The 17,878-nt window shown below is 47.5% G+C and overlaps 1 protein-coding gene across 1 annotated transcript in view; it reads left to right on the forward strand.

Moving 5' to 3' along the window:
* LOC110538277 (myoferlin) overlaps positions 1-17,878 on the forward strand; it is a 64,043-nt gene that overhangs the window by 9,612 nt on the left and 36,553 nt on the right. Inside the window, 6 exon segments of the mRNA XM_036938321.1 lie at positions 2,617-2,783; positions 3,318-3,446; positions 4,133-4,195; positions 15,747-15,797; positions 16,196-16,226; positions 16,350-16,465. Coding sequence (XP_036794216.1) covers positions 2,617-2,783; positions 3,318-3,446; positions 4,133-4,195; positions 15,747-15,797; positions 16,196-16,226; positions 16,350-16,465 — 557 coding nt within the window.

A 17,878-nucleotide genomic window follows, 5' to 3' on the forward strand; every position in this document is an offset into this window, starting at 1 on the left:
TTTGTGAAGAATCAACAACAAGTGGGACACAATCATGAAGTGGAACGACATTTATTGGATATTTCAAACTTTTTTAACAAATCAAAAACTGAAAAATTGGGCGTGCAAAATTATTCAGCCCCCTTAAGTTAATACTTTGTAGCGCCACCTTTTGCTGCGATTACAGCTGTAAGTCGCTTGGGGAACAGCTTGAGCTCAGTGAGGTTGGATGGAGAGCATTTGTGAACAGCAGTTTTCAGTTCTTTCCACAGATTCTCGATTGGATTCAGGTCTGGACTTTGACTTGGCCATTCTAACACCTGGATATGTTTATTTTTGAACCATTCCATTGTAGATTTTGCTTTATGTTTTGGATCATTGTCTTGTTGGAAGACAAATCTCCGTCCCAGTCTCAGGTCTTTTGCAGACTCCATCAGGGTTTCTTCCAGAATGGTCCTGTATTTGGCTCCATCCATCTTCCCATCAATTTTAACCATCTTCCCTGTCCCTGCTGAAGAAAAGCAGGCCCAAACCATGATGCTGCCACCACCATGTTTGACAGTGGGTATGGTGTGTTCAGGGTGATGAGCTGTGTTGCTTTTACGCCAAACATAACGTTTTGCATTGTTGCCAAAAAGTTCAATTTTGGTTTCATCTGACCAGAGCACCTTCTTCCACATGTTTGGTGTGTCTCCCAGGTGGCTTGTGGCAAACTTTAAACGACACTTTTTATGGATATCTTTAAGAAATGGCTTTCTTCTTGCCACTCTTCCATAAAGGCCAGATTTGTGCAATATACGACTGATTGTTGTCCTATGGACAGAGTCTCCCACCTCAGCTGTAGATCTCTGCAGTTCATCCAGAGTGATCATGGGCCTCTTGGCTGCATCTCTGATCAGTCTTCTCCTTGTATGAGCTGAAAGTTTAGAGGGACGGCCAGGTCTTGGTAGATTTGCAGTGGTCTGATACTCCTTCCATTTCAATATTATCGCTTGCACAGTGCTCCTTGGGATGTTTAAAGCTTGGGAAATCTTTTTGTATCCAAATCCGGCTTTAAACTTCTTCACAACAGTATCTCGGACCTGCCTGGTGTGTTCCTTGTTCTTCATGATGCTCTCTGCGCTTTTAACGGACCTCTGAGACTATCACAGTGCAGGTGCATTTATACGGAGACTTGATTACACACAGGTGGATTGTATTTATCATCATTAGTCATTTAGGTCAACATTGGATCATTCAGAGATCCTCACTGAACTTCTGGAGAGAGTTTGCTGCACTGAAAGTAAAGGGGCTGAATAATTTTGCACGCCCACTTTTTCAGTTTTTGATTTGTTAAAAAAGTTTGAAATATCCAATAAATGTTGTTCCACTTCATGATTGTGTCCCACTTGTTGTTGATTCTTCACAAAAAAATACAGTTTTATATCTTTATGTTTGAAGCCTGAAATGTGGCAAAAGGTCGCAAAGTTCAAGGGGGCCGAATACTTTCGCAAGGCACTGTAGTTTGGGAAAGGTATGCAGCTGTCTCAGTGGTATGTTTTGGTTTGGTATTGCAGTGGTATCTTGGTTCCCAGATTTGTATGTTTGTTAGCCAACTCCTCGTCGTTCAATGTCATGTAATGAGCAGTTGACTAAAGTACAGACAGATCTGGTAACCAGGGTTGGGGCACACAACAGGAAGCGTTTGAAAATGGAAAACAAAGGTTGCATTTCTTATTGGGCAAGTCCAGGTAGTCCCTACCTGTTTCAGAGTTTTTTTCTCACCATTTGGTCTCTAATGAATACTACCCAGATAACCAGGCTAGTGAGGTGGTGTGATGTTGTGGTTTTAGGCTTTGGTTGGCAGGAAGTATTGGAGTGGTTCTGGCTTGTCTGTGTTCATGACACAAGTGAATGGATGTATTGCAAAAGGAAATAGCAAAATGGCATTATACTGGGAAAGATGGGTGACTCTGTGGACATCGGAGGGTTGGAGTTCAGATTGAATGGTGGATTGGCGCTGTGGATAAAAATCCAGCACTTGAGGAAATTAGGAATGTTTCTATATGTCTAATTATTTAGCTACAGGTACTGTAGATATGAGGGGAAATAGCTGTAAGTAGCAGTATAAGTTTCGTTGTCTGTTAGTTTACTCTAATCAGGGTAGGGATGGTAGGGTATGAATTTTTTTAATGTATATTTGTATATTTTTTAAATATACACACGACACAAGTACACTCAGCAGACAATATGCTGAACACAAGTCACCTGGACCAGAAGTCCCCACAATAATCGTAAACTAAAATGTTTTTACCAACTGGGGACATTTTGTAGGTCCCCACAAGGTCAAATTCAATTTCTAGGGGGTTTAGGGTTTAGGTTAGAATTAGTGTTAGGGCTAGAATAAGGGTTAGGAGCTAGGGTTAGTTTTAGGGTTATGGTTAGGAGCTATGGTTAGGTTTAGTGTTAAGGTAATGTTTTCGGGTTAAGGTTAGGGTACAGGTCAGGGTTAGGTTTAGGGTTAGGGACATTAGGATTTTAAATGGGACTGAATTGTGTGTCCCCACAAGGTTAGTTGTACAAGACTCTCTCTCTCTCTCTCTCTGTGTGTGTGTGTGTGTGTGTGTGTGTGTGTGTGTGTGTGTTCTGGCTTACCAGGTGGTGGTGAGGAAGGGAAGGATGGGGAGGAGGTATCCCTTGGGGGTCAGGTGGGGACCCCTGGAGTTCCACCCACACCTGGCCAGCCTGGTAACCCCAACCAGAGGCCTGTCCGGACCAGCCGCAAGAGACACCGGGCCCTGGCCAACAAGCCCCAGAACTTCCAGGTAGAGTACATAGCTAGGACATGAAGTGCATGTCAAACGTTTAAAGTATCCTCCCCTCCTCATCTCTCTTTCCTTCATTTGCACTGATCTGAAACCACAGGAGAGATGAAAGCAGTATGGTGGATGGTGGCTTTCAACCTCCAGTTCTTTCAGATCAGTGGGAGGGAAGACTAGCAAAGGACTATTGAGATGCAGCCCTGGATGGTACTATGGGGCCCGGTTTAAATACTTATGAAATGTGTCCTTCATCCTATTTTATCTTACTTGAGGTAATCACTAATCTGTATAGGCATGAGAGGTGACAGCAATATGATAATTATGCATGCATCAATCCAATCACTAACAGATCAGTGATTGCCTCAAGGAAGGAAGGAAAAAAGGAAGGAGATGTGCATTTTGTAGTAGAACAGCGCCTCTTTGACCTCTCCTATTATTGACAAATTAATTAAATAAAAGGCGTAATTAAGGAATTGTGTGTTTGTTGAAGTCACTCAGTGTTAGTTCAACTCTTATACTCTTGTCTTCAATGACCAGATTCGCGTTCGAGTTATCGAGGGCCGACAGTTGCCGGGAAACAACATCAAACCGGTTGTCAAAGTGAATGTGTGCGGACAGACCCACCGAACCAGGATCAGACGAGGAAACAACCCCTTCTTTGATGAGGTAATCTCTTCATAACTCCATAGTTTTAAACTGCTCTTATACTCAAAAATCAAAACCACTAGGGCAAAGTTACACTTCTCTGATTGCGCGAAAGGTCTTTGTTTCAGTATTTAATATTTTTATTGACTGTCTTTTTCACCTCTTTAAACGCTTGTCTTTCTAGGGAGTTTTTCCTAGCCGCTGTGCTTCTACACCTGCATTGCTTGCTGTTTGGGGTTTTAGGCTGGGTTTCTGTACAGCACTTTGTGACATCAGCTGATGTAAGAAGGGCTTTATAAATACATTTGATTGATTGATTGATTGATTGATTGTCTATTTGACTCCTGCTCCTCTTTTATCTTGTCCTGCTGATCCCTCTCTCAATGCACTCCTCCTTCTCCTGCTTCAATGAGTTTCATTTGAATCTTCTTCTCTCTCTGCAACAGTGATATGTTTGAGTACATCTAAAGCAGAATCCTCCATTAGATACATTATCTATCCCCCTTGAACTCTCACATGCATTTTCTCAACCTTTTCTAGTCAATTACTATACAATTGCTACAGTATGTCTGTATGAATTTCCTTCAAAATCAAGAGTATAGAAAGCTATGGAAAATGGTCATGGTTATGCCTAACTCTTTACTATGTACATAAATAAACCATGAAAATACTGTATATATCAACATATTTATAAACCCTCTCCACAGATATTCTTCTTTAATGTCAACATCCTGCCTTCAGAGCTTTTAGATGACTGTATCAGTATTCGGGTAAGTACAACACTCCCTCTTAGACTGGGTATAGTCTATATACAGTGTGTTCACGAGTTTGGCTTCTCTCCATCTGACGAACATGTCGGAAGGGTTAGTAGTTGGAGTATGGTATGGGGGTTTTGGCGTGGATGGTGGACAGGGAGGCTAGACCCCGATTGGGGATCGGGGTTGGTAGCTGTCCTCCCAGCAGGATCAGCCCCCAGTCATGGACTGAGGCAGTGCTGAGCCTGCTGGCAGTGCCAACCCCCGGCCATATGTCAAGGTTGTGTGAGCATGGATCTGATGAACATGCAGGAAGTGGTTGTGCTGGCCCACCATTGTGCAGGAAGCCTGGAGGTGATGGGGAGGCCAGACCCTGGTCGGTGATCGTGGTTGGTAGCTGGCCCCCCAACAGGATCAGCCCCAAGCCGTAAGCCAAGGTTGTGCTGGCCCCCCTGCCAGTATACAAGAGTGAAAAAGACTTTCTGACAACGAGGTCGCTACTGTTGATCTGACCAAGTTGCACTTCGGTGAATAAGCTTTATCACCTACTCAACCTGGTTGAAGTACTTGCTGTAGACATGCTCTAGAGTGGAGCACATTGAGTGTCAGATGGTGCATTTAGCACAGAGGAGGCGAAATGAGCCAAAGGGAATGGAAGGGGTGAGAAGGTAGTGTAAGGAAGGCCCAGCCCCTGGTCGTGTACCAAGGTTGTGCTGAACCCCCTTTCTGGTAGGGCCAACCCTCAGTTATTGACTAGGTTCGACTGGACTTCCCAGTGCAGGGAAAGGCCCTGGTCATGGACCAAGGTGTGATCTGGACCGCCCAGCATAGGGAAAGATAGAAGTGGAGAGAGAGATGGTAGTTGTTCTCTTATGGCAGTTCTTCCAGGAGCCAGTGAATATCCTCCAAGTCTTTAGCCAGGTAGTTCTATGGAGCTAGGTCTGTAGCTTCAGCATCATCTTGCTCTGAGGCGACCTTCGTGACTGTGGGCTTATTTTTCAGGTCTTGATGCATCTTTCAATGGATTACCATGTTGGTCGAATGAGTGTTTTGAAACTTGCATGAAGGGTTAAAGTTGGTTGCCCCCAAAAAGAATGCTGCCTTTGATGGGAATAACACTCTGGGGAGTGAGAAGGCTAGCAAACCCAGGAGTCGTGGAGTGGTGGCCACCATGACTGGTCAAGAGTGCATGCAACAAGCTAGTCCCGGCTAGTAGGAGTCAGGTGGGGTAGGGATTTGGACACAGAGCAGTTATAGGAAGTCACGGGGGAAACAAACCTGAGCAGGTCAAGAGGGAGCCACGTCAACCTGAGCAGGTCAAGAGGGAGCCACGTCAACCTGAGCAGGTCAAGAGGGAGCCACTTCAACCTGAGCAGATCAAGAGGGAGCCACTTCAACCTGAGCAGGTCAAGAGGGAGCCACTTGAACCTGAGCAGGTCAAGAGCGAGCCACGTCAACCTGAGCAGGTCAAGAGGGAGCCACTTCAACCTGAGCAGGTCAAGAGGGAGCCACTTCAACCTGAGCATGTCAAGAGGGAGCCACTTCAACCTGAGCAGGTCAAGAGGGAGACACTTCAACCTGAGCAGGTCAAGAGGGAGACACTTCAACCTGAGCAGGTCAAGAGGGAGCCACGTCAACCTGAGCAGGTCAAGAGGGAGCCACTTCAACCTGAGCAGGTCAAGAGGGAGCCACTTCAACCTGAGCAGGTCAAGAGGGAGCCACGTCAACCTGAGCCGGTCAAGAGGGAGCCACTTCAACCTGAGCAGGTCAAGAGGGAGCCACTTCAACCTGAGCAGGTCAAGAGGGAGCCACGTCAACCTGAGCAGATCAAGAGGGAGCCACTTCAACCTGAGCAGGTCAAGAGGGAGCCAAGTCAACCTGAGCAGATCAAGAGACAGGCACTTCAACCTGAGCAGGTCAAGAGGGAGCCACGTCAACCTGAGCAGGTCAAGAGGGAGCCACTTCAACCTGAGCAGATCAAGAGGGAGCCACTTCAACCTGAGCAGGTCAAGAGGGAGCCACTTGAACCTGAGCAGGTCAAGAGCGAGCCACGTCAACCTGAGCAGGTCAAGAGGGAGCCACTTCAACCTGAGCAGGTCAAGAGGGAGCCACTTCAACCTGAGCATGTCAAGAGGGAGCCACTTCAACCTGAGCAGGTCAAGAGGGAGACACTTCAACCTGAGCAGGTCAAGAGGGAGACACTTCAACCTGAGCAGGTCAAGAGGGAGCCACGTCAACCTGAGCAGGTCAAGAGGGAGCCACTTCAACCTGAGCAGGTCAAGAGGGAGCCACTTCAACCTGAGCAGGTCAAGAGGGAGCCACGTCAACCTGAGCCGGTCAAGAGGGAGCCACTTCAACATGAGCAGGTCAAGAGGGAGCCACTTCAACCTGAGCAGGTCAAGAGGGAGCCACGTCAACCTGAGCAGATCAAGAGGGAGCCACTTCAACCTGAGCAGGTCAAGAGGGAGCCACGTCAACCTGAGCCGGTCAAGAGGGAGCCACTTCAACCTGAGCAGGTCAAGAGGGAGCCACGTCAACCTGAGCAGGTCAAGAGGGAGCCACGTCGTCGTCACTCTGAGAACTGGAGGTGAGTTGAAGAATGGCAAGGCAACTAGGACGAGGGTAGATCACCCCCAGCCCGGTGAAAAGAACTCCATGGTTCAGGCGGACGAGGGATACTGTCATGTATTGTCATGTTGTGTCTTGTTTCTGTCCTTTCCCTTCACCCTGTCTCCCTCTGCTGGTCGTTATTAGGTTACCTTTTCTCCCCCTCTTTCCCCCAGCTGTTCCTTGTCTCCTCCTAACTACCTCGTCACCCCTTTTCCCACCTGTTCCCTTTTTCCCTCTGATTAGTCCTCTATATCTCTCTCTGTTTTTGTTTCTGTCTTTGTCGGATTCTTGTTTGTGTTATTCATGCCTGAACCAGACTATCGTCATGTTTGCTGCAACCTTGTCCTGTCCTGTCGGAATCTGCCGGTCCATCTGAGCCTACGTATGTTTTGTTATTAAAGAAGCTCTGTTTACGTTAATTCGCTTTTGGGTCCTCATTCACGCACCGTAACAGAAGAATCCGACCAAGAATGGACCCAGCGACTTCGGATCCTCTCCACTCAGCCGTCGAGATCCAGGGAGTGATGCTAGGCAGACACGAGCAGGAATTGTCTGCTGCTCGACATGCCGTTGAGACCCTGGCCACCCAAGTCTCCAACCTCACAGAACAGGTTCACCATCTCCGCCTCGAACCACCGGCCACTTCCAGGGCTTTCGAATCTCCGGAGCCCAGAATCAATAACCCGCCGTGTTACTCTGGGGAGCCCACTGAATGCCGCTCGTTCCTCACCCAGTGTGATATTGTGTTTTCTCTCCAGCCCAACACTTACTCCAGGAGCACTGCTCGTATCGCCTACGTCATATCTCTCCTTACTGGACGGGCTCGTGAGTGGGGCACGGCAATCTGGGAGGCAAGGGCTGAGTGTACTAACCAGTATCAGGACTTTAAGGAGGAGATGATACGGGTTTTTGATCGATCTGTTTTTGGGGAGGAGGCTTCCAGGGCCCTGTCTTCCCTATGTCAAGGTAATCGATCCATAACAGACTACTCTATTGAGTTTCGCACTCTTGCTGCCTCCAGTGGCTGGAACGAACCGGCTTTGCTCGCTCGTTTTCTGGAGGGTCTCCGCGCAGAGGTAAAGGATGAGATTCTCTCCCGGGAGGTTCCTTCCAGCGTGGATTCCTTGATTGAACTCGCTATTCGCATTGAGCGACGGGTTGATCTTCGTCACCGAGCTCGTGGAAAGGAGCTCGCGTTCTCCGTTGCCCCCCTCTCCGCATCACTACCATCTTCCTCTGCCGGCTCGGGTGCTGAGCCTATGCAGCTGGGAGGTATCCGCATCTCGACTAAAGAGAGGGAACGGAGAATCACCAACCGCCTCTGTCTCTATTGCGGTTCCGCTGGTCATTTTGTCACTTCTTGTCCAGTAAAAGCCAGAGCTCATCAGTAAGCGGAGGGCTACTGGTGAGCGCTACTACTCCTGTCTCTCCTTCAAGATCCTGCACTACCTTGTCGGTCCATCTACGCTGGACCGGTTCGTCAGCTTCCTGCAGTGCCTTAATAGACTCTGGGGCGGAGGGCTGTTTTATGGACGAGACCTGGGCTCGGGAACATGACATTCCTCTCAGACAGTTAAGGGAGCCCACGGCCTTGTTCGCCTTGGATGGTAGTCCTCTCCCCAGGATTCAGCGTGAGACGCTACCTTTAACCCTCACTGTCTCTGGTAATCATAGCGAAACCATTTCTTTTTTAATTTTTCGTTCACCTTTTACACCTGTTGTTTTGGGCCATCCCTGGCTAGTTTGTCATAATCCTTCTATTAATTGGTCTAGTAATTCTATCCTCTCCTGGAACGTCTCTTGTCATGTGAAATGTTTAATGTCTGCTATCCCTCCTGTTTCCTCTGTCTCTTCTTCACAGGAGGAGCCTGGTGATTTGACAGGGGTGCCGGAGGAATATCACGATCTGCGCACGGTGTTCAGTCGGTCCAGGGCCACCTCTCTTCCTCCACACCGGTCGTATGATTGTAGTATTGATCTCCTTCCGGGAACCACTCCCCCCCGGGGTAGACTATACTCTCTGTCGGCTCCCGAACGTAAGGCTCTCGAAGATTATTTGTCTGTAGCTCTTGCCGCCGGTACCATAGTCCCCTCCTCCTCTCCCGCCGGAGCGGGGGTTTTTTTTGTTAAGAAGAGGGACGGGTCTCTGCGCCCCTGCATAGATTATCGAGGGCTGAATGACATAACAGTTAAGAATCGTTATCCGCTTCCTCTTATGTCTTCAGCCTTCGAGATCCTGCAGGGAGCCAGGTTTTTCACTAAGTTGGACCTTCGTAACGCTTACCATCTCGTGCGCATCAGGGAGGGGGACGAGTGGAAGACGGCGTTTAACACTCCGTTAGGGCACTTTGAATACCGGGTTCTTCCTTTCGGCCTCGCTAACGCTCCAGCTGTCTTTCAGGCATTAGTCAATGATGTCCTGAGAGACATGCTGAACATCTTTGTTTTCGTTTACCTTGACGATATCCTGATTTTTTCACCGTCACTCCAGATTCATGTTCAGCACGTTCGACGTGTCCTCCAGCGCCTTTTAGAGAATTGTCTTTTTGTGAAGGCTGAGAAGTGCACTTTTCATGCCTCCTCCGTCACATTTCTCGGTTCTGTTATTTCCGCTGAAGGCATTAAGATGGATCCCGCTAAGGTCCAGGCTGTCATTGATTGGCCCGTCCCTAAGTCACGCGTCGAGCTGCAGCTCTTTCTCGGCTTCGCGAACTTCTATCGTCGTTTCATCCGTAATTTCGGTCAGGTGGCAGCTCCTCTCACAGCCCTTACTTCTGTCAAGACGTGCTTTAAGTGGTCCGTTTCCGCCCAGGGAGCTTTTGATCTCCTCAAGAATCGTTTTACATCCGCTCCTATCCTTGTTACACCTGACGTCTCTAGACAGTTCGTGGTCGAGGTTGACGCGTCAGAGGTGGGCGTGGGAGCCATTCTTTCTCAGCGCTCCCTCTCTGACGACAAGGTCCACCCTTGCGCGTATTTTTCTCATCGCCTGTCGCCGTCGGAACGTAACTATGATGTGGGAAACCGCGAACTGCTCGCCATCCGCTTAGCCCTAGGCGAATGGCGACAGTGGTTGGAGGGGGCGACCGTTCCTTTTGTCGTTTGGACTGACCATAGGAACCTTGAGTACATCCGTTCTGCCAAACGACTTAATGCGCGTCAGGCGCGCTGGGCGCTGTTTTTCGCTTGTTTCGAGTTCGTGATTTCTTATTGTCCGGGCTCTAAGAACACCAAGCCTGATGCTTTATCTCGTCTCTTCAGTTCTTCAGTAGCCTCCACTGACCCCGAGGGGATTCTCCCTGAGGGGCGTGTTGTCGGGTTGACTGTCTGGGGAATTGAGAGGCAGGTAAAGCAAGCACTCACTCAAACTCCGTCGCCGCGCGCTTGTCCCAGGAACCTTCTTTTCGTTCCCGTTCCTACTCGTCTGGCCGTTCTTCAGTGGGCTCACTCTGCCAAGTTAGCCGGCCACCCTGGCGTTCGGGGTACGCTTGCTTCCATTCGCCAGCGTTTTTGGTGGCCCACCCGGGAGCATGACACGCGTCGCTTCGTGGCTGCTTGTTCGGTCTGCGCGCAGACTAAGTCCGGTAACTCCCCTCCTGCCGGCCGTCTCAGGCCGCTTCCCATTCCCTCTCGACCGTGGTCTCACATCGCCTTAGATTTTGTCACCGGACTGCCTTCGTCAGCGGGGAAGACTGTTATTCTTACGGTTGTCGACAGGTTCTCTAAGGCGGCTCATTTTATTCCCCTTGCTAAGCTTCCTTCTGCTAAAGAGACGGCACAAATCATCATCGAGAATGTTTTCAGAATTCATGGCCTTCCGTCAGACGTCGTTTCGGACAGAGGTCCGCAATTCACGTCTCAATTTTGGAGGGAGTTTTGCCGTTTGATTGGGGCTTCCGTCAGTCTCTCTTCCGGCTTTCACCCCCAGTCTAACGGTCAAGCAGAACGGGCCAATCAGACTATTGGTCGCATCTTACGCAGTCTTTCTTTTCGCAACCCTGCGTCTTGGTCAGAACAGCTCCCCTGGGCAGAATACGCCCACAACTCGCTTCCTTCGTCTGCGACCGGGCTATCTCCTTTTCAGAGTAGCCTCGGGTACCAGCCTCCGCTGTTCTCATCTCAGTTCGCCGAGTCCAGCGTCCCCTCCGCTCAGGCTTTTGTCCAACGTTGCGAGCGCACCTGGAAGAGGGTCAGGTCTGCACTTTGCCGTTATAGGGCGCAGACTGTGAGGGCTGCTAATAAGCGTAGAACTAAGAGTCCTAGATATTGTCGCGGTCAGAGAGTTTGGCTCTCCACTCAGAACCTTCCCCTTAAGACCGCTTCTCGCAAGTTGACCCCGCGGTTCATTGGTCCGTTCCGTATTTCCCAGATCATTAATCCTGTCGCTGTTCGACTTCTTCTTCCGCGATATCTTCGTCGCGTCCACCCGGTCTTCCATGTCTCCTGTGTCAAGCCCGTTCTTCGCGCCCCCGCTCGTCTTCCCCCCCCCCCCCCCCCATCCTTGTCGAGGGCGCACCCATCTACAGGGTCCGTAGGATTTTGGACATGCGTCCTCGGGGCCGTGGTCATCAGTACCTAGTAGATTGGGAGGGGTACGGTCCTGAGGAGAGGAGTTGGGTTCCCTCTCGGGACGTGCTGGACCGTGCGCTGATCGATGATTTCCTCCGTTGCCGCCAGGTTTCCTCCTCGAGTGCGCCAGGAGGCGCTCGGTGAGTGGGGGGGTACTGTCATGTATTGTCATGTTGTGTCTTGTTTCTGTCCTTTCCCTTCACCCTGTCTCCCTCTGCTGGTCGTTATTAGGTTACCTTTTCTCCCCCTCTTTCCCCCAGCTGTTCCTTGTCTCCTCCTAACTACCTCGTCACCCCTTTTCCCACCTGTTCCCTTTTTCCCTCTGATTAGTCCTCTATATCTCTCTCTGTTTTTGTTTCTGTCTTTGTCGGATTCTTGTTTGTGTTATTCATGCCTGAACCAGACTATCGTCATGTTTGCTGCAACCTTGTCCTGTCCTGTCGGAATCTGCCGGTCCATCTGAGCCTACGTATGTTTTGTTATTAAAGAAGCTCTGTTTACGTTAATTCGCTTTTGGGTCCTCATTCACGCACCGTAACAGATACAGGTCGCAGATGCCGGAATGGCACATCTGGAGAAGCCGTGAATGCCAGGAAGGCAAGAGAGGGCGCAAGATGGCGGTGTAGGGCGCGGTGGAGGTGTGAGGCGCATTGTGGAGGCAACAGTTCCAGATGTGGATTAGATGTGTTGTCTGAAGCTTAAAGCTCTCCTCCTGAAACGATGTTATCAACTACGATTAATATTAAACATGTCCTGAATGCCTACATACACTCACATGCACATACATAGAGACAGACAGACAGAACGAGAGAGATGCACACATATGTACACACCAGAGGAGGCTGGTGGAAGGAGCTGTTGGAGTATGGGCTCATTGTAATGGCTGGAATGAAATAAATGGAATGTAGTCAAACATGTGGTTTCCATATGGTTGATGTGTTTGATACTAATGCATTAATTCCATTCCAGTCTTTAGAATGAGCCCGTTCTCCTATAGCTCCTCCCACCAGCTTCCTCTGGTACACACACACAAGCACGCACACATTCACACACAGTTGTATTAAGATGGCTGGATGTCCTTTGGGTGGTGGACTATTCTTGATACACATGGGAAACTGTTGAGCATGAAAAACCCAACAGTGTTACAGTTATTGATACAAACCGGGTCGCCTGGCACCCACTATCATACCCCGTTCAAAGGCATTTTTGTCTTTCCCATTCACTCTCAATCCATGTCTCAATTGTCTCAAGGCTTAAAAATCCTTCTTGAACCTGTCTCCTCCCCTTCATCTACACTGATTGAAGTGGATTTAACAAGTGACATCAATAAGGGATCATAACTTTAACCTGGACTCACCCGGTAAGACTACGTTAGACTATGTCACGTCTGTGTTGTCTCTGTACTGCTGTACTCTTTGTTGCTACTTGGCTACCTGCCAAACCTTTGAACTATTTAATCAAACTCTGTATTTAACCAATTTACCAATGTCTTAGTTTTGTCCTCACACAACTTTTTTAATTTACATTTTTCACCCCGGATGCTTTATTTGGACATAGAGCTGCAGGACCTCCTCCGGCCAAAAAAAGACAGGAGAACCATTGCCTTATGGTGAGCATAGCCAAGTTTCAAGCTCGGCTTCAGAGGCAGTCGTTTGGCAAGGGCAATTTAAGTGTAGGAAATCACTGATCATAACCTTGATGTAATTGGCCTGACTGAAACATGGCTCAAGCCTGATTAACTTACTGTATTAGATGAGGCCACTCCTCCTGGTTAAACTATTGACCATATCCCCTGCGCATCCGGCAAAGTCGGAGGTGTTGCTAACATTTACAACAGCAAATTTCAATTTACAAAACAAATTACTGCACTTTCTTCTTTTGAGCCTCTAGTCATGAAATCTATGCAGCCCACTCAATCACGTTGTATAGCTACTGTTTACAGGCCCCCTGTGGCGTATACCGTGTTCCTCACTGAGTTCCCTGAATTCCTATCGGTCCTTGTAGTCATGGCAGATAATATTAAAAGTTTTCTTGACTTCAATATTCGCATGGAAAGTCCAAAAGGCTTTTGAAGCCATCAACGACTCAGTGGATTTTGTCCAACATGTCCAGACCTACGCATTGCACGAGTCATACCCTGGATCTAGTTTTTTCCCATGGAATGAATATTGTGGATCTAAATGTTTTTTCCTCATAATGCTGGACTATCAGACCACAATCTTATTATGCTTGCTACTGAAAAGGCAGCAACTCACTGCCTTCCTAAAGACAAATAATGTGCATGTATAAGAAACGCTCCAGCCTGGTTTTATACCACATCATAGTACTGAGACTGCACTCGTGAAGGTGGTAAATTACCTTTTAATTGCGTCAGACCAAGGCTCTGCATCCGTCCTCATGCTCATAGACCTTAGTGTCGCTTTTGACACCATTGATCACCACATTCTTTTGGAGCGATTGAAACTCTAATTGATTTACACAGACAAGTTCTTGCCTGGTTTAGATCTTATCTGTCGGAAAGATATCAGTTTGTCTCTGTGGATGTTTTGTCCTCTGACAAATCAATTGTAAGTTTTAGTGTTCCTCAAGGTTGCGTTTCAGGACCACTATTGTTTTCACTATATATTCTACCTCTTGGTGATGTTATTCGGAAACACAATGTCAACTTTCACTGCTATGCGGACGACACATATTTTGATGAAACATGGTGAAGCCCCAAAATTGCCTCCCCTGGAAGCCTGTGTTTCAGACATAAGGAAGTGGATGGCGGCAAATGTTTTAATTTTAAACTCGGACTAAACAGAGACGCTAGTTCTAGGTCCAAAGAAACAAAGAGATCTGCTCTTCGATCTGACAAGTAATCTTGATGGTTGTACAGTCGTCTCAAATAAAACTGTGAAGGACCTCGGCGTTACTCAGGACCCTGAACTCTCTTTTGATGAACATATCAAGAATATTTCAAGGGCAGCTTTTTTCCATCTTCGTAACATTGCAAAAATCAGAAACAATTTGTCAAAAAATTATGCAGCTCATCCGTGCTTTTGTCACTTCTAGATTAATCTACTGCAGTGCTCTACTCTCCGGCTACCTGGATAAAGCACTAAATAATGTTTGGTTTGTGCTAAATTCGACTGCTAGAATCTTGACTAGATCCCCAAAATGTGATCATATTACTCCAGTGTTAGCCTCTCTACACTGGCTTCCTATAAAGGCTAGGGCTGATTTCAAGGTTTTACTGCTAACCTACAAAGCATTATATGGGCTTGCTCCTACCTATCTCTCCTATTTGGTCCTGCCTGTACATACCTACACGCACGCTACGGTCACAAGACGCGGACCTACTTATTGTCCCTAGAATTTCTTAACAAACAGCTGGAGGCAGGGCTTTCTCCTATAGACCTCAATTTCTATGGAAAGGTTTGCCTATCCATGTGAGAGACGCAGACTTGGTCTCTATCTTTAAGTCCTTACGGGTGCATCATGTTGCGCCAGGCTTATTTTGCAAAAATTTACTTGAGTGGGTTGAGTCACTGAAGTGATCTTCCTCTTGCTGGTCTTGTCAGACCAAGGCTCTGGGCTCATGTGGTGGAGAAAATGTTTGTGGGCTATACTTAGCCTTGTCTCAGGGTAGTAAGTTTGTGGTGTGTTGATATCCCTCTAGTGGTGTGTGGGCTGTGCTTTGTGGGGGTTATATCCTGCCTGGTTGGCCCTGTCTGGGGGTATTGTTGGACAGGTCCACAGTGCCCCCCCCCACCTTTGAATGCTCGGCTATGAAAAGCCAGCTGACATTTACGCCTGAGGTGCTGACCTGTTGCACCCTCTACAGCCAGTGTGATTATTATTGACCCTGCTGATCATCTATGAACGTTTGAACATCTTGAAGAACAATCTGACCTTAATGGCCATGTACTATTATAATCTCCACCTGACATAGCCAGAAGAGGACTGGCTACCACTCAGAGCCTGGTTCCTCTCTAGGTTTCTTCCTAGGTTCCTGCCTTTTTTGGGAGTTTTTCCTAGCCACCGTGCTTCTACAACTGCATCGCTTGCTGTTTGGGGTTTTAGGCAGGGTTTCTGTATAAGCACTTTGTGACATTTGCTGATGTAAAAAGGACTTTAGAAATACATTTGATTTGATTTTTGTTTTGATGTCATGGAAAGAGCAGGTTTTCTTAATGTTTTGAACACTCACTGTAAATCAATCATTTTAAAACTCTTTGATTGTGGTAAACTATGAAGCAGTTTAGGACTAAGGGATGGATTTGTTTCAACATCACTAATCCCCCCCCCCCCCCCCCTCTCTCTCTCTCTCTCTCTCTCTCTCTCTCTCTCTCTCTCTCTCTCTCTCTCTCTCTCTCTCTCTCTCTCTCTCTCTCTCTCTCTGCAGGTCTATGATTCCTACTCCCTCAGGGCAGACAGTCTAATGGGGGAGTTCAAGGTGACATAGACATTTAAATATCCTTACATCCTAATTTACAAAAAAGTGCATTTAATTTAGTTATTTACAGAGCAATATATCAATTACATCCAATCTATTATGTTTGCCTTTCATAACAATGACAGAAACCATTATACACACATAAATCACAGGAATCCTTTGTTCAAATATGGTATGGCTACAATGCACACTACCACAATGTTTTATACAGTATTGAATATATTACTATAATCATCCTTCCAGGCAATAACCTCAATATCTATATTTGTTTGATATTTAATTGAGTTGTCAATTTGTATTTTTATTGAAATAAAATAAATAAAAGTAAAATGGTTGAAATCTGGTTAAAATCAGTTGTGTGGTGTATCTGTAACCAGACTTTATTTTCATTTTAACAGTTGGATGTTGGGTACATATATGACGAACCTGGTAAGTTCCTCTTTACAGAAGAGTGACACGGGAAACGGAGTATTATATTGACCTTCAATTATCTTCAAAGACATCCTTTGTGTGTGTCTGTGTCTGGAATGTGTATATTCTTATGGTCAACAGCCCACGCCATAATGAGGAAGTGGCTTCTCCTGAGTGACCCTGGTGACTCTAGCTCGGGGGCCAAAGGTTACCTGAAGGTCAGCCTGGTCATCGTGGGGACAGGAGACGAGCCACCGGTACGACTGCTGTGTCACTATACTATGTCACCTCACACCTCACCTGTCTTTCTCTACATTCTCTACCATTGTACTTAATGTAACATTGATTATATAGTTTTTAAACTCAGCAAAAAAAGAAATGTCCTCTCACTGTCAACTGTGTTTATTTTCAGCAAACTTAACGTGTACATATTTGTATGGACATAACAAGATTCAACAACTGAGACATAAACTGAACAAGTTCCACAGACATGTGACAAACATAAATTTAATAATGTGTCCCTGAACAAAGGGGAGGAGGGGGTTCAAAATCATAAGTAACAGTCAGTATCTGGTGTGGCCACCAGCTGCATTAAGTACTGCAGTGCATCTCCTCCTCATGGACTGCACCAGATTTGCCCGTTCTTATTGTGAGATGTTACCCCACTCTTCCACTAAGACACCTGCAAGTTCCCGGACATTTCTGGGGGGAATGGCCCTACCCTCACCCTCTGATCCAAACAGTTTCCAGACATGCTCAATGGGATTGAGATCCGAGCTCTTCACTGGCCATGGCAGAAACTGACATTCCTGTCTTGCAGGAAATCACGCACAGAATGAACAGTATGGCTGGTGGCATTGTCATGCTGGGGGGTCATGTCAGGATGAGCCTGTGGGAAGGGTACCACGTGAGGGAGGAGGATGTCTTCCCTGTAACGCACAGCATTGAGATTGCCTGCAATGACAACAAGCTCAGTCCGATGATGCTGTGACACACTGCCCCAGACCATGACGGACCCTCCACCTTCAAATCGATCCCGCTCCAGAGTACAGGCCTCGATGTAACGCTCAGTCCTTCGACGATAAACTCGAATTCGACCATCATCCCTGGTGAGACAAACCGCGACTCGTCAGTGAAGAGCACTTTTTGCCAGTCCTGTCTGGTCTAGCGACGGTGGGTTTGTGCCCATTGGGGATGTTGTTGCCGGGGATGTCTGGTGAGGACCTGCCTTACAACAGGCCTACAAGCCCTCAGTCCAGCCTCTCTCAGCCTATTGCGGACAGTCTGAGCACTGATGGAGGAATTGTGCGTTCCTGGTGTAACTCGGGCAGTTGTTGTTGCCATCCTGTACCTGTCCCGCAGGTGTGATGTTCGGATGTACCGATCCTGTGCAGGTGTTGTTACACGTGGTCTGCCACTGCGAGGACGATCAGCTGTAGCGCTGTCTCCCTGTAGCTCTGTCTTAGGCGTCTCACAGTATGGACATTGCAATTTATTGCCCTGGCCATATCTGCAGTCCTCATGCCTCCTTGCAGCATGCCTAAGGCACATTCACGCAGATGAGCAGGGACCATGGGCATCCTTCTTTTTGTGTTTTTCAGAGTCAGTAGAAAGGCCTCTTTGGTGTCCTAAGTTTTCATAATTGTGATTTTAATTGCCTACCATCTGTA

This window comes from Oncorhynchus mykiss, chromosome 12, assembly GCF_013265735.2.
Source record: "Oncorhynchus mykiss isolate Arlee chromosome 12, USDA_OmykA_1.1, whole genome shotgun sequence".
NCBI classification, from domain to species: domain Eukaryota; kingdom Metazoa; phylum Chordata; class Actinopteri; order Salmoniformes; family Salmonidae; genus Oncorhynchus; species Oncorhynchus mykiss.